Source organism: Gadus chalcogrammus, chromosome 13 (assembly GCF_026213295.1).
Source record: "Gadus chalcogrammus isolate NIFS_2021 chromosome 13, NIFS_Gcha_1.0, whole genome shotgun sequence".
NCBI lineage: Eukaryota > Metazoa > Chordata > Actinopteri > Gadiformes > Gadidae > Gadus > Gadus chalcogrammus.
The window spans coordinates 15,487,137-15,503,614 of record NC_079424.1 but is presented as its reverse complement, the minus strand read 5'-3'; the positions used below and the strand labels follow the sequence as shown (position 1 = coordinate 15,503,614).

Here is a 16,478-nt window from a genome sequence, read left to right as displayed (position 1 = left end):
AGATCACAACTATGAAATCTGTTACAGGAACTGATACGAAAAGTACAGTTGTGTCTTCATTCAGCAGTTCTCCACCGATTTCCACTGCAGATAATATTAGTTCCACGAAAGACATACCACAAACAACATCACTAGTTACAAATGGACCATCAGAATCTTTATCTTCTTCAACTGCAGTTGATTCATCACAAACTTCTTCTGTTCCAACAACAGACAATAGAGAATCTACTACTTCAACAAATGTGACCATGACATCTGAATCAAAGATGACAACTATGAAATCTGTAACAGGAACTGATACGAAAAGTACATTTGTGACATCAGTCAGCATTTCTCCATCATCTTCCACTGCAGAAAATATTGGTTCCATGACAGACGAACCACAAACAACATCACTAGTTACAAATGATCCGGCAGAATCTTTATCTTCTTCGTCTGCAGTGGATTCATCACAAACTTCTTCTGTTCCAACAACAGACAATAGAGTATCTACTGCTTCTACAGATGTGACAATGACAACGGCATCAAAGATGACAACTACAAATTCTGAAACAGGTGCTCATGGAACAAGTACACTAAGGACTTCATTCAGCAGTTCTCCACCGATTTCCACTGCAGATACTATTAATTCCACGAAAGACAAACTACAAAAAACATCACTAGTTACAAATGGACCATCAGAATCTTTATCTTCTTCAACTGCAGTTGATTCATCACAAACTTCTTCTGTTCCATCAACAGAAAATAGGGAATCTATTACTTCTACAAATGTGACCATGACATCGGAATCTAAGATGACAACTATGAAATCTGTAACAGGAACTGATATAAAAAGTACAGTTGTGACTTCAGTCAGCAGCTCTCCATCATCTTCCACTGCAGAAAATATTGGTTCCACGACAGACGATCCACAAACAACATCACTAGTTACAAATGATCCGGCAGAATCTTTATCTCCTTCAACTGCAGTGGATTCATCACAAACTTCTTCTGTTCCAACAACAGACAATAGAGAATCTACTGCTTCTACAAATGTGACCATGACATCTGAATTAAAGATGACAACTATAAAATCTGTAACAGGAAATTATACGAAAAGTACAGTTGTGACTTCAGTCAGCAGTGCCCAATCATCTTCCACTGCAGATAATATTGGTTCCACAACAGAAAAAACACAAAAAACATCGGTAGTTACAAATGAACCATCAGAATCTTCTTCTCCTTCCACCGCAGCTGTTTCATCACAAACTCCTGCCATTTCAACAACAGACAGTAGAGAATCTACTGCTTCTACAGACGTGACTATCACATCAGCATCAAAGATGACAACTATGAAATCTGTAACAGGAACTGATACGAAAAGTACAGCAAGGACTTCATTCAGCGGTTCTACCTCATCTTCCACTGCAGATAAAAATAGTTTAACAACCGAAGAACCACAAACAACATCACTAGTTACAAATGGACCATCAGAATCTTTTTCTTCTTCAACTGCAGTGGATTCTTCACAAACTTCTTCTGTTCCAACAACAGACAATATAGTATCTACTGCTTCTACAAATGTGACCATGACATCTGAATCGAAGATGACAACTATGAAATCTGTAACAGGAACTGATACGAACAGTACATTTGTGACTTCAGTCAGCAGTTCTCCATCATTTTCCACTGCAGATAATATAAGTTTCACGACAGAAGAACCACTAACAACATCAATAGTTACAAATAATTCTGCAGCATTACAATCTTCTTCAACAGCAGTTCATTCATCTCAAATGTCAACTGTTCAGACAACAGACAATACAAACACAAGATCAACAATATTGCCTACAACTCTAAGTCATAAAACAAACCAAATATCAACCAGCAGCACCACACACATACCAACACCCGTACTAAACACGTCAACATCTACATTTCACCCCTTTACAGAAACAACACATAAAGTCATTACAAATTCGACCATCAGTTTTTCCCCCTCCACAACAAATGACACTCCATTTTCAACTCCCGAGAACAACACAACCACCCCTGATTGTGCAGCAGGGGACTGCCAGTGCAGTGGGAGCCCTTGTGGGTTCAACCCCGCGCTTGGCCAATGCCAGTGTCACTGTGCAGATTATACCTATGGAGATACCTGTTTCCTTGGGCAGAACGTATCAGCAGTCTTCATTGGTGAGGGTTTACCTACAGTGTCATGGTTTACTCCTCATTCTGTCCATTGGCTGGTTAGACTATAAAAAGGTTTATTTGGCTACATTCAGCATATATATTAGATTCAAAATGATTGTATATTAAAGTTCATTGTTTTGTTGGTATATTTCTATCTAGATGATGAGGCATTGCCAAAAAGAAAGGCAAACTTTTCCCTTACAATCGGTGCGACATTTGAGGAGGACTTCAATGATATAAACTCTCCCCAATCTCAGCGATTCATCCACACTCTGACAACTAAGGTAGGGTCTTCCTACTACTACTACTTACACTAATAATAATAATATTAATGACAATAATAATGAGGATTATAATTATAATACTAATAGATAACCTACGGAAGCCGAGAACGGCCATCGATTATTTATTTTTTTATGCACTGTTATCTCGTGATAACGACTTATCATCTCGTTTTCTCGATATAACAAAGGTCGTTTTCTCGTGATAACGAATTAATTATCTCGTTTTCCCGATATAACAAAGGTCGTTTTCTCGTGATAAAGAATTAATTATCTTGTTTTCTCGATATAACAAAGGTCGTTTTTACTCGTTCATATCTTCAATATAGTACACCTCAGGGCTGTATTTTACGGAAGCCAAGAACGGCCATCGATTATTTTATTTTTTTATGCACTGTTATCTCGTGATAACGACTTATTATCTCGTTATCTCGATATAACAAAGATCGTTTTCTCGTGATAACGAGATATTTTTTCCCCTTCGTTTTCTCGTGATAACGAGATAATCCGGGGTTACTACTACTACTATCAGGATTGACACTCCTAGGATAGATATCTGTAAACTGTAAATCAAAAGCGCATTTATAAACGTAATGCTGATGATTCATGTGTGATTCATCGACATTTTGATTTGATTTATTTATCCTTAGTTGTGACACAGCTTGTAAAGTTGGATTTGATATGAGCAACGAGGTTCAAGTGAAGATGGACGATATAAAGAGCGCGCAGCCGTGCGTAATTTGCGCGTAATGACTCCTTGGCTCCTTGCCGGTGAAACACAAAAAACTGCCTTATTTCATGTTTCTCTCATTGACAGGTGGAGCCTGCAGACAGGTATACAGAAAAGTGGAGATAATTAAACGAGATAATTAATTCGTTATCACGAGAAAACGACCTTTGTTATATCGAGAAAACAAGATAATTAATTCGTTATCACGAGAAAACGACCTTTGTTATATCGAGAAAACGAGATAATAAGTCGTTATCACGAGATAACAGTGCATACAAAAATAAATAATCGATGGCCGTTCTCGGCTTCCGTAGTATTTCGTGTTGTTTTGATTTGATTTTCAATTTACCGCATGCTCCACTTTTCTGTATACCTGTCTGCAGGCTCCACCTGTCAATGAGAGAAACATGAAATAAGGCAGTTTTTTGTGTTTCACCGGCAAGGAGCTGTCATTACGCGCAAATTACGCACGGCTGCGCGCTCTTTATATCGTCCATCTTCACTTGAACCTCGTTGCTCATATCAAATCCAACTTTACAAGCTGTGTCACAACTAAGGATAAATAAATCAAATCAAAATGTCGATGAATCACACATGAATCATCAGCATTACGTTTATAAATGCGCTTTTGATTTACAGTTTACAGATATCTATCCTAGGAGTGTCAATCCTGATATCCTGGAGTGCACTTCTTATTATAGATCACACTTAAAATGCAACATCATTTTATTTTTTAACTATAAGGGGGTCCCCCAAGGGGTTGAAGACCATGCGTAGTGGCACAACAGCCTTCTTCAGGGTGTAACCCACAGCACACAGATTCCCCTTAAGTAGACAGGTTTATTCAAAAAAAAAAAAATAATCTCGTTATCACGAGAAAACGATCTTTGTTATATCGAGATAACGAGATAATAAGTCGTTATCACGAGATAACAGTGCATAAAAAAATAAAATAATCGATGGCCGTTCTCGGCTTCCGTAATATCCAAATGAAGTTCAGTAATAATATTATCTTAAGAATTCTCCTGACTGCAAATAAAGGCTAAAACTCGTTTATTTGTTTCTGCTTCTCTCCAGCTCGAACCTCTGTGCAAAATGGCAGACGCGCACCAGTTCAAACAAGTCAGGATTGTGAAATTAAAGTAAAATATCTCACGGTCATTTCTTTAATTTGCTTTGGGTCATTGATTTAAGACGACAAACATGTACGTCGCATGCCATTGCTGCTGCTGTTGTCTTTGACTTGATTTGTGTTTGTTTACTTGTTCTGTCTCTGTTGCGTAGAGCAGGGTCTGTCATCGCTGAGATTATAGTTGAATACAACTATCCAAACAATGAAAGCCACATCCAGTTCCTCAACAGTGAAATTGATGACGAATTGATGGAAATCTTCGATCCACTTGCCCTCAACACGATAGGTCAGGCCTTCGGGAATGTCACTATCGAGCTCAATGGTCTTCTCTTGCAACCAACCGTCATTAGAAGTGAGTGGCGTTATTTATTACGAGTATTTTTTTATTAAAAACCGACAATATTTATAGTTCTCTTCCTCTCAACAGACGCCACTGACTTGGAGCCATATGTGAAGTGCCAGTATGCCAACTACACCGCAAAATTGAACAACGGTCGCTGGGAGTGTGTGGGAGCTTGTAAAAGAATCCCCGGCTACTGTCATCAACATGGAGAATGTCTGAATCACATTAAGGAAGGTCCTATCTGTCGGTAGGATCAACACAAAAAACGCACAAGGATTAAAATTGGACGGCATGAATACAATTAGAATCCCTTTGAATCTATTTTACCATGTTTCTGTTCACATGCAGGTGCCAGTCATCCGCCCTCCAGCAGTACTACGGCCCTCGTTGTGAATCCTTCCGCTGGGGGGCGGGGTTCTATGGGGCCTTGTTCGGGTCGCTGGCTGCGGTTCTCCTGCTACTGGTGACCATCGTTGGGATTCTTTGGTTTAAGAAGAGACGATGCGATTCTTGGTAAATGAAAACCTTCTAAGTGTGCGCTCGCGCGCGCGCGTGCGTGTGTGTGTTTTAATAGTTTGTACTAATACAATACTAATATGTCTAATATATTCCCTCAGGTACATATGAAGAGGGATGAGACACCAGTCCCCATCTTAGTCCAGGACCAGAAATTCTTAACACTGGTTACTGTAATGTAGTTTGCACCAATTATAAGTATTTGATGTATTGATTTAAACCTGCACCATGTCACATTTCAGTCATAAAAAGGTCGAACTGTAGAGCAAATGGAAACATCACTATCACCTGCCTCCTCCAAATATGTGAATCATTGTCCTTTTTATTTATGTTCATGCGTATCTATAATCATTGTCAATCTAAATAACTTGTTTCGAATTATTTTTCATTTTTATTTATGTTCATGTGTATTTAAAGACATTGGCAATCTAAACAACAAGTTTCTTGCTTGCTTAAGGGCTACACTGATATGAAATTATTGATGTACAATTCTAACAATGTTGTTTTATGCCTTTAAAACTCATCAAGTGTATTATGGCCTGTAAAGTTCCAACTAAGACTAAATAAGATTGAACTAAAAGAGCAGGCCAACAGCTGTTTCTTTCCAAAACCTGTACCCAATACACGTTATAATACAATATACAATGTGAATCCAATTATGGTCAGGGGGGATGAGATAAGGGTTTTTGCCTTCACAGAGATGTTCTGGGTTCAAACCACAGTGTCCTCAATGTAGAGGTTTCTTAAAATAATTCAATGTAAATTGCCTTGGTTGAAAGCTTTACTAAATTAATAAATAATTACCATTTCGCATTTCCGATCAATTCTCTGTTATTGTAGCCACACAACACCCATTGTCCACCAGAGTGCGCAAATGTTCCATTAGAATATGATTTGACGATATTCTGTCTGGAAGGACCTCGTCATGCAAGCGCTTCACTATTCATACATACAAGTACCACTGCTTATAACGACAACAACTAAGGACAATGATGTGTTATTATTAATACAATTACTATTTGTAAATGAGCAAATAGTACTTTTCAAATAATTTGCATTATTAAACAGATACTTTCTATATATAGCAAGTGGTAGTTAAAGCAGTAGATAATTGGAATTTCTACTGCCATATTTGCTGCCAGTATCTGTTATGGTATGGAAATTAATGTTTGTATTTGTTGTGTTGTGTTTTATTGTACGATTTAGGCCTACTACTCGTGTTATAGAGAGCCAAAACTTGAAGGCAAAAGGAAGGGAATAATTCCTCTTTGCTCAGTCCATTCAGATTAATCAGCAGAGGTCATATAACAATTAATAATGCAACAACCAAGACGCCCAACTGATAATGAAATTTAGCTCATCATAAAATGTTTCAGGATTAGGGTTTCAGATCTATTTTGAAGTTAAACTTATACTTATCAGAGTTGTTGCTAAAATTGGTAAAATCTGAAAGCGCAAATGGCAAACTAGAATTCTGTGAAGAAATGGTTAAAAACTATTACATTTAGTTCTCATTACTACAAGCATAGTTACAATCCATAGCTCATAAATCACAGTTTATAGGTCCCAATCACATTAATCTGTTACAAATCACATAGCTTTAAATATGACTCGCCAGAAGTTCAAAAATCAATATGAAGAGGATGATGTGCCTTTTATTTATATGAAGCATTTACATTCAACAACTTTAATATCTGTATATGTTACTCTCAATATAATAACATGACCTACTTACCTCACAAGCAACAATTTGTAATGCAAATTGGGCTGATAATAAAACAGGAAGCCATGTTCACGACCCATTATGTCAGCTGTTGGCTAAGTCAAGACTGAAGCAGGTTAAAGGCTTGGCCTACATAGATGACACTGTTGCTTTTGTTCTATTCAGAGACACAATCCAATATTATCAGCGCACCATACCTACAGAAATGGTCACTGCCTTTGTTAAGAAAGCGCAAAATGGGCGCAACACCACCATGGCAACGTTGTGACGTAAAAGTACATTCTACATTTCAAACTCTTCCCTTTAACTCAGTCTAACTGCACTGAACCCATCCCTGTTGATATTCATGTGGAACCGCACGGACAAAAGTCAAGAATAAAAGGCACTCCCCAGCATTGTAAAACACTTAACCTGGACATTATGCCAGCTGCTATTTGAGCCGTGGCTCCAGCAGCTGTAAAGCACCTAGCTGTGACCAGGAAGCGGAAGGTAACCTGCCTGTGTCTGTTTAAGACTCTGTGGTGTACCTGGAGTGTGGCCAGCCACTGAAAGGCACAGCATGTGGGCGATGATGGAACAGGCCATACAGCTGAATCACACTTGGAGGAGAAAAAAAAAAATCACACATCGAAATCCAACAGGTTCATAAATAAGTTGTTTTATTTTGTTTTCCTTTTTAAAAGACTATAGATCGATCAACCATACATAATGACAGTTTCTTTGTTAAATACTGTACACTCTCTTAACTCTCCCAGTGCATGTTTTTATACCACAGCAGAGAATGTCAGTTATTTCTCAATGAAAGTACAACCATAATCTTCATTTGATGTCGTTTTTATTCTTCTGTACTTCTCATAAGACATGTCAATATATTAAGATTAAATATAACAAAAAAAATCAGTGTATAATGTAAACATGTTGAGACATTATATCAAAACGTCGTCTCTAGCAAGGTATTCTTTTCTCGTGACCAGGAGGGAGAGTAAAATATAAAGCATACTTCAATGACCGTTTGACCTTCGCGCTAATGTGTCTTTTCTCTCTTTTTTATACCGAACAGCGTGTTCTTCACACAAGGGGTTACCTCAACGCATGTGCTACATTAATTATATCATCCCAAAGGTACTTCAATCACCTATAACAATAAAATTCATGTACTTCACCTGCTGCCAGCAGCCAAAGTCTCTCCTACCACACCCACTGCAATCATGTAAGGCAGGAATGCATGAGCAGAACAAGAAAGTCAGTTTGTCATGGCCTGCGCATGCACTTTGTGCGCGCGCACTGTGTGCGCGCGTGTGTGTGTGTGTGTGTGTGTGTGTGTGTGTGTGTGTGTGTGTGTGTGTGTGTGTGTGTGTGTGTGTGTGTGTGTGTGTGTGTGTGTCATGCGTGCTATCAGGTGAGCCGAACTTCCTTTGTTGTGAAGGATCGGCGATTTTAAGGACTGTTCAAAAAATATGAAGTGGTTTGAACTGTGTGTGTAGTTTAAGGGGGTTTTCTCATCTATTGTGTGTGAAATTGAACAAGTAATAATTGTGGAGCATAGTGAGGAATATAATGAAGGGGGACAACATGTTCACCACCCTATCTTGTATGCATATGTCATTAAGAGTGTAAAGCAAAGTAAATAGCGGCTATTGTCAGAGCGTTTTTCTGAAGGGTCATCGAGGGAGGTAGTACTTGAGGCAAATTATTTCCAAGCAAATGACTCACAGCTTTACCAAGAATTAACTCCTGTGCAAAAAGACCTGACCTGGACACCGACGACGAGCGAGTAATAATACAAGTGTGCACTTGAGGAAGTTGTACTTAAAGAGCAGGTGATGCAAAACAGGCAGAGCACGGTAACAAATATTGTTAACTATTTTTCTACAAAATGTAGAAAGTCAATCTATATACATCTATATATATCTATATATATATAGATATATATATATATATAGATATATATAAACAAAAAATTACCAGAAGCACTGGTCCTACACTACACACACACACATACGCAAACACATACACATACAACAACACGTTCACTAATGAAAGACATTCTTCTGGAACAATGCATAGCTACACATATGATGTCCATCCACACAAAATGTACTGTGCGGGGCAGGCCAATAACAAACCGAGACGGGGGGGAGAGACACTCCGAGGCAGGGGAACTACATACCGGTTGTAGTGGAGACATGCAGGGGAACACATGTATGTATACAGAACATAAGAGTGGGATTGTTTTTCGTCGATGCATCCTTCATATAGACATAAAAATGGTAATGTAAGCTTCATAGATACGTTAAGTGATACATGGTTTTCGCTACTGACCTTTTGTCCCGTGTGAGATTCAAAAGCAATGTAAAAAAAAAATCGGTTCACACTAAACTGAACGAGTGTCGCCCACCTGCTCTCCACCCCGCCAGGCACAAAACACTGAGAACGCAAGGCGCAAGTCCCGCTTGTACCCTTTCAACTGCACCACAGAATGAGCCAAAGAATAGCACACCGTTGAATACGGTGAAATAATATTCATATAAAAAAATAATCCGTGCCACGGTTCACCTACGACCTCTAACCCGAGACGCGCGTGTTGTCGTGGTTGTTGTAGCTGTCGTCGTTTGTCCTCGGTAAATCGTCTCTCGTCACAAACGCCGTTCGACGCTTCCAGTAACTGAATGCAGTGCACACATACCCTGTGTCTTCAGAATACAGAGGGGTCAAAAAAATAAAAGTAAAACTCATCGACAAAACAAAACAAAAGAGGGGTAAGCAGCAGTTTGAGGGACGGAAGTGTCCGATATCACCGTTTCCATGTCGTTGTTTCCCCAACACCCCCGTGGTGGTCCCCTATAGAGTCAAGTAGAGTCCCCTCTCCCGCCTCGACCCAGCGGCATCAGAAAGTAGTGTGTGGAGCTGGCCTGCCTGCCGTTCTCGATCACGGGCAGTATGCAGGGCGAGCCCTCGCTGTTCTGTCTCTGCAGGCTCACATACTTGGGGTCCGGGGCGAAGCTTTGGGTGGGGGGCATCACCCCGTTGAAGTACGTGGGGAGGCTCTTGGGGCTGGGGGTGCGGGAGCAGCCCACCGGCAGAGGCTCCCGGGGGGGCAGCTTGGGGGGTTTGTCCTCGTCGCTGTAGGCGCCGTGCGGGTCCCCCGCCGACCAGCGGCGGTAATCCACCGTCTTGCTGGGCCGCGGGGGCACCGGGGGAGGGGCGGTCGCTCTATCCATGGCGGGGGGCCGGCGGGAGCGGCAGGACGAGCGGAGCAACGAGGGCTTGGAGCCGGCGGGGCCCGACTGGGACCGCCGCAGCTTCCTCAGAGCCCTGTCCCGGCCCCCCGCCGAGGGGGGCTCGGGCGGCTCCGGGGGATGCTTCTCCACAGATTCCCTGTTCGATTCCCTCCCGGGGAGCGGATGGGGCTGAGGCGGCCTGGGCTGCACCGTGGGGCCTTCAAAGTAGGCCTGGTTGATCTTCCCGCAGTCCCGGAAGCTCCTTCGGAAGGGGGCCCCGTAGCGGAAAGGGGAAGGCTTGGAGCACAGGTCGGGCACCAGGCAGCGGCTGTCCTCCGTGCCGAGGAACAACTCCTCCACCTCTCGGTCCATATCCTGCTCGGGGCAGTGGTCCGGCCGCGTGGGGAGGGGGGGCAGGGGTTTGGAACATCTGCCGGGCGTCTGGGGAGGGCTGCTCCGCTCGTGAATTGACAGCCTCTGGAAGGACGGGACCACCTGGTCGTCGTCCGGGCTGGGAGTCCACGGTTCCGGGCTGAGTGTCAGGAAGGGAAGGGCGGGCGGGGACTTCTTCTGGCTGTGTTTCTTCTCTGTCGGAGGGGAGAGAGAGCGGGAGAACAGTGAGAATGTGAGAAATGTCATGCAGCGCAACACTTAGAATTAGATATGGCTTTTTTTGGCCGCAAAGTAGGAAGAAAAACAAGAACATGGGAGTTATATTTGAATGTTAGGAAGTGGGTTCAGCATTTCCAAAACCGACAAAATAATATGCATCTTAAAATAAGTAATCCCTCCCTACAGGGCTTTACTTTGGGAGGAAGGTTTCGGCTGGCTTCAGACATGGTCAACAAGCGCAGAGCGTCTAGACAGTTTCTATACTTACTCTCAACACTGAGTGTAGGGGGTAGTGGTTGATAGGATGGGAAGCTTGGGTCTATATGTTGAGATTCCATACTGAAGTACAACAGCCTGTTGATAGAAAAAAAGAAACACGGCATTTAAAATCAATTACCACTTCACAGCTGGGTTTTATCCCAATTTTGATATTATTGCAAGCGATAATGTAGATCACAGATTTAGGTTTACGGTCTCAGCATACGTTTAATTCATGTTCTGAGCATGCGCCTCCTGTAAGCGTCCTTTGCACTCACTTCTCTCGTTCATGAGGATTGCTCCATGAGGGTTTGGATCGAGCCATGCTGTGACAGTAGCTGGCCCGCAGGAAGGGGCTTTCTGTGGGCAGACAGATCTCCTGAGCAGTCAGGCCTGCTGTGGACATGCTCCAGACAAAGTCGGGTCGCATCAAAGCCAGGAAAGACTTGAATCCTTGCTGCTGTTAATTCCAATGAACCTGTTGAAAACAAAGAACTTTGAATGAGTTGAAAGCCCACATTGCTGCTAAGACACTATAAATAGAAAATAAAACTTATTATTCCCTATAATAAGTTTTAACATTCCCTCCCTCCCTATGTTTTCTCTGGCATTGAGAAGTGGACATTCACACACCTGTGACTGACAAACATGATGGATTCCCCGAACCAATCAGGGAAGACATGACCGGTCTGAAATTGTAATTGTCTCATACAGAGGCAGGTGCAATAAAACAGGAAAATCACAGAGCATTTCGCTCATTCTCTGACAGATGGTGATGGCATTTCTGAAAAGTGACAAAATGACAGCTCTTGAATCTAACCTACAGCACCGTAACACCGGCGTCCTCCTGGCCTTATTGTTTAAAGGCCAGGAGGAACACAGGGTGACTCTTGGGATGCTAGTTACTTAGTTGTTAAAAGAGACCTCTCCTGATGAAGCAACATTCTCCCCGCTTGCTCCGATAGAGGAATGACAAGCGCTCACAGCGATGGAACTTCAAACGCTCGTGCCCGGAGAGCCCCCACGGACGGACACTACAAGGTCATGGAAACATGCGGCGGCCACAGATTGTCCAACACAAACACACACACACACACACACACACACACACACACACACACACACACACACACACACACACACACACACACACACACACACACACACACACACACACACACACACACACACACACTATTCGCTTACCTGGTATCTAAAAGGGACTAACTTAGGGTCAAACACAACACATCACACCTTGATGGCTTTCCACTTTTTTTTTTCCATCATCCCTCTGAAAACCATCTCTTCAACCAGGGGGGAAACGTTTTCACAATTTGTTTCTGTAGGGCATTGTTGTGAAGGCAGTGCCCAACAACAGTGAAACCTTCCACTGTGTACAACCTCAATGTTCAGAGGAACTGGATGTCTCCCCGACATGTCTTAGACGTGTGATGGGACTGAACCAACCGCAAGCTAAATGCTCAGAGTGAAGGAAGTGAAACACTGCTACTTGGTCGTTATTGTCAAAACCCTACGACAAAAGAAATCCTCCCATCAAAATGATTGCATGTATTCTTGGTTGATTTCATGTGTATTGTGGGCAGTATTTGTGCATTATTGTGCCCGCTCATCATAATGCAAAGTGAGCATATGAAGACCATTCAACTGTCTATTACAACCTTTATTTTGGAGGAGCCAGACAGTAATATCCCAGGTCAAAATTAACCCGTTTTTTTTATAAGATCAGCTCTTTGATGTGCAATGTTTTAGCAGCTGCGACACAGGTTATCAACCCGGCGATGTCCATCCGCACACGTATCCATTACAATTTGAATTGTTGTCCTGTAATAAGTCTGTCTGCCCCATCACCCAGATATGCATCCCTGGACACACTGTCCTGCAGCTTATAATGTCCTGCCGATGACTGAGGAGACCACTCTCCCAGACAGGAAGGGGTGTGTGTGTGTGTGTGTGTGTGTGTGTGTGTGTGTGTGTGTGTGTGTGTGTGTGTGTGTGTGTGTGTGTGTGTGTGTGTGTGTGTGTGTGTGTGTGTGTGTGTGTGTGTGTGTGTGTGTGTGTGTGTGTGTGTGTGATAATGCCCAGACAGCTGGCATGAAACAAAGCTTGAACAACAACAGCAAGCAACAGCAAGTAAGTCTGTCTGATAAAAATAAAAGAAAAAGCCAACCCAGGCATCACAGACCCCCGCCACCCCCACCTACTCTTTCTCCCTCGTTTGGGGGCCCCCCCATTTGGTTGGGTGAAGATGGGGAGGCAACATGATCCTCGATAATGGACCCCAGGGGGCCTTGCTCTTCCCCTCACAACAGGTGCAAAGAGATGGTCCTGGCAGTTAACCATGAGAGCATTTACAGGCAACAGGATTAAACAAATGATGTGTAGCCATGGGCTGCATTAGCCACTCTAAGGGAGGCATTTGTACGCAGCTTGTTTCAGGGCTGGCCTTGGGGCCCCCGAATCCAATCACGCCTGGGTTTTCTATTACCGTGAGATTTAAGATAGACCGTTTCCTGTGCTCCTCTGAAATTGGATATATTGCCAAAATCATTATAAAGAGTGGGGGAGTGCTGGTGGATGCTGGTTGCGTTGATGAGGCCAGGTGGTGGTTGGTTTGTGAGATTCCTATCTCACAAACTATCTGAACACATTATCCCGCCTCAGGTTAGAGCAGCAGAAGCTGCACGCAACCCTTGTAGGAGGAAGATCACACCCCGCGTAAGACACCCCTGAAGCGGTTTCCTGAGCAACAATACCCGCTCTACCTGTGCGGCAAGCAAACAGCGCGCACACCCCCTCACCTTACCGGATTGAGATAATAATGGTTAGCCTTCTAGGAGGCAGTGACTCACACCATAACACACACGCAGCTTTGCTATTTGACAAGTCTAGGAAATGATGAAATACACTAGCTTGCTGGATAATAAAATACAGCGGTAAAGCCCTGAAAGTGTGTTCTAATATTATGTGCTAGAGAAACAGAACTGAAAAATTCAGTCAATGGCAAACCATTTTTGAAAGTTTGTATGACTCATGTAGTACAAAATACTCTGTGTGCTGAATCTAATTTGATTTGAAAATGAGATGGCTGTTAATGCCCTCCACCCTTTGTGAAACACAACCCAAGGAGTGTATCAAGGTGTTAGTAATGTAAGCAAATATTAACACTCATCAATCAATAAGCATTCGTCTCAGGCAGAGTATACTGGGCACCGTTTTTCTGTATTATTTTCAGTATATTACTTACCAAAATAATCTCGCCGTGTTCACTGGCTTCCAGACCCCTAAAGTCCTCTTTGCATTAGACAAAAAATAATAAATAACTCCTTGGTTTGTGCGATCTTTGTTACAATGAAGAGTGCCTGTGTTTCCTATGCTTCAGGCACAGCACAGCAGCACCGTAGTTATACTGTTACTAATGAGTGATTCTACTCGATGGTCTACTAGTGTTGTTGTGAGCAATGATGTTTTAAGCTCAGCACTCACATGGCTCCGCCCTCTTAAAGTCACAGCGTCCCATTTCAAAAGCTTTTCAGACTATCATGTGCTGTACCTGCAGCAAAGAAGACAAAGCATTGTGTTGCAGGTGCAAGCCTGCTTGAAATTATTTATAATGGTGTTTATTTACTGTATGATCATCCTATGAATGGCATCCAACATATGACCAAAAATGTATTCAGTCAGCACATTGTTACTACAATATACAAATAAATATCAGCCATGCAATACTGAATAAAAAGCTTTCTAATACAATTTTTGCTCCCATAATCTATTTACAACTGTGTTCCAGTCAAAGAAAGGGTGCTTTCAGAAGTCTATCGGTACCATGTGCAGAGCTATCCTGCAGGCTGAGGCATTTGCACTGGTATCCTTCCCCTATAGTGTTTTCCAGTAGTAGTATTTTAATTTGAAATAAATAAAGACAGGATGAATAAACACAAGGTGAAAGAAAATAATTGCACAAGCCTCGATGGAGACAAAGGCAGCCTGCGGGATGGCTCAACGGTAGATAAGAAAGTCAGGCACAGCAAACATAGGCAAAAACACGCTTATCTCCCCAGCGCTTGGCAGCTAACACAACGGAGCCCATATTGTCTCGCAGTTGGCTTATCAGATCTTTGAGGGTTTTTTCTTGAGCTCAGTCAGGTTTTTTTCTCTCTGTTTACCTGGTTAAATGTACAGTACATATCAAACAAAACATATATCAAGGAACAAGGACAGTTTGTACTGTTGGACTCATCTATGCGATCAGGTATTCTTTCATATAAAACAAGTTCTACGTCCCTGATAAAAATAAAGTTTAAAATATATCTGGAACGTGCTAATCCACCGCACTCTCCATTTCCAAGTGCTCAGCCTTGCCGGGTGTTAAGTGCTGTTGTTTTAACTGTGTCACCTAACCTTACCGGGCTGCACAGACCCACCACTGACATATGCGCTAACCAAACATTGCAGCACAAAGGCTACAAACAACGCGTGTTGATTCAATTGGTGGCAGAAACCAGAGGTGTGTGTTGAGGGAACAGAGTGTACTTGTGCTAGGGGGGTTGCTAAATCCCAATGGCTAGCCTTGGCCCCCCTGAAGCTAGTGGGCTTATCATAACATAGTTGGCCCTTGCATGGACCAGGCTTGTCCTAATCCCACTTCATCATTCATTTCAAGAGACATTGTTGAGATTCCGACGAGCCAGTTGTGGACAGCGGGGTGAAAACAGGGGTGCTTGCATATGCACGACGGGTGTGTGTGTGTGTGCACATGCGTCGTACACATGTGTGAGCCTATTGTTATGAATGTGTGTGCGCATTTGTGTGTGCGGGTGTGTGCGTGTGTGTCTGCGCGTGTTCGAGACTATTACTCCACCCATTTTTACTTTAATCCAGGGCCTGCCTTTTGAGGCGTGTGAGTGATGTCATCACTCACAGGAAGTTCATTATAAAGTTAGTCAGGGAGGGAGATAAGCAGATACATTCAGAGAACACAAAGCTGGGCACAAAAGACATTCTGTCTCCCTCGTCTGTGACTGTAGTGGTCCTTTGATAAAAAGGTCTGTCTCCTGTTGTGCTTCATGAGTCAGACCAAAGTCCTGTCCGGTAGCTGAAGAAAACATTTGAATAAGGGGATAAACCTTCTCTCTTTTAAATTAATTAATTCGACTTCCCCGCCTCTCCTCACACGCTACAACAATCTTGACTTCTACCTCACCATTCTTGGATCAGCTGATGCCCCGCTCACAGGAAGGGTGTGGCATGGTGCTGTGTGCAAGACTCTGTCATTAGTGTAAATGATTCATGCGGCGTGGAGGTCAGAGGGTTGACGACCTCTACCTCTCCAGGCAGTTAGGAGTGCACATATTCAGCCAGTGGTCAAAGTTCACAGCCAGATAAGGGCAGGAGCAAAAGGTTTAGCTCGGGGCCGTGGGAGTGACGTCAACCAGCGACAGGGCTTTTGTATCAGGAAGTGTGACAACAGCC

General features: G+C 42.7%; 2 protein-coding genes across 4 annotated transcripts; one reads left to right on the top strand and one right to left on the bottom strand.

The window, feature by feature from the left end:
* The first annotated feature begins 1,674 nt into the window (after positions 1–1,674).
* On the top strand, positions 1,675–6,076 carry LOC130402628 (mucin-4). 3 transcript variants are annotated; one of them, XM_056606861.1, is made up of 7 exons: positions 1,675–2,175; positions 2,332–2,456; positions 4,261–4,325; positions 4,468–4,667; positions 4,743–4,905; positions 5,007–5,171; positions 5,276–6,076. In XM_056606861.1, exons 1-7 carry the CDS (start codon positions 1,776–1,778, stop codon positions 5,283–5,285), a joined length of 1,128 nt encoding a protein of 375 aa, XP_056462836.1. In that variant the 5' UTR covers positions 1,675–1,775; the 3' UTR covers positions 5,286–6,076. The 3 variants fall into 3 exon arrangements, with proteins under 3 accessions (XP_056462836.1, XP_056462837.1, XP_056462838.1); XM_056606862.1 differs by having other exon boundaries at positions 2,140–2,244; positions 5,276–6,075; XM_056606863.1 differs by lacking the exons at positions 1,675–2,175; positions 2,332–2,456 and having other exon boundaries at positions 4,187–4,325; positions 5,276–6,075.
* Positions 6,077–6,317: 241 nt separating this feature from the next.
* On the bottom strand, positions 6,318–14,477 carry errfi1a (ERBB receptor feedback inhibitor 1a). Its single transcript, XM_056606458.1, has 4 exons — positions 14,254–14,477; positions 11,267–11,466; positions 10,999–11,084; positions 6,318–10,705 (listed from the first exon to the last, which is right to left on the bottom strand). The coding sequence occupies exons 2-4, from the start codon at positions 11,416–11,418 to the stop codon at positions 9,747–9,749; spliced, it is 1,197 nt and encodes a 398-aa protein (XP_056462433.1). The 5' UTR covers positions 11,419–11,466; positions 14,254–14,477; the 3' UTR covers positions 6,318–9,746.
* Between the last annotated feature and the right edge of the window lie 2,001 nt (positions 14,478–16,478).

Coding starts and splice junctions, on each gene's coding strand:
- LOC130402628 (XM_056606861.1), top strand. CDS start 1,776: ATGTCAACTGTTCAGACAACAGACAATACAAACACAAGATCAACAATA. Junction 4,326..4,467: donor GTCAGGATTGTGAAATTAAA/GTAAAATATCTC, acceptor TCTGTTGCGTAG/AGCAGGGTCTGTCATCGCTG. Junction 4,668..4,742: donor GCAACCAACCGTCATTAGAA/GTGAGTGGCGTT, acceptor TCCTCTCAACAG/ACGCCACTGACTTGGAGCCA.
- errfi1a (XM_056606458.1), bottom strand. CDS start 11,418: ATGCGACCCGACTTTGTCTGGAGCATGTCCACAGCAGGCCTGACTGCT. Junction 11,085..11,266: donor AATCCTCATGAACGAGAGAA/GTGAGTGCAAAG, acceptor TTCTATCAACAG/GCTGTTGTACTTCAGTATGG. Junction 10,706..10,998: donor CCCTACACTCAGTGTTGAGA/GTAAGTATAGAA, acceptor CCCCTCCGACAG/AGAAGAAACACAGCCAGAAG.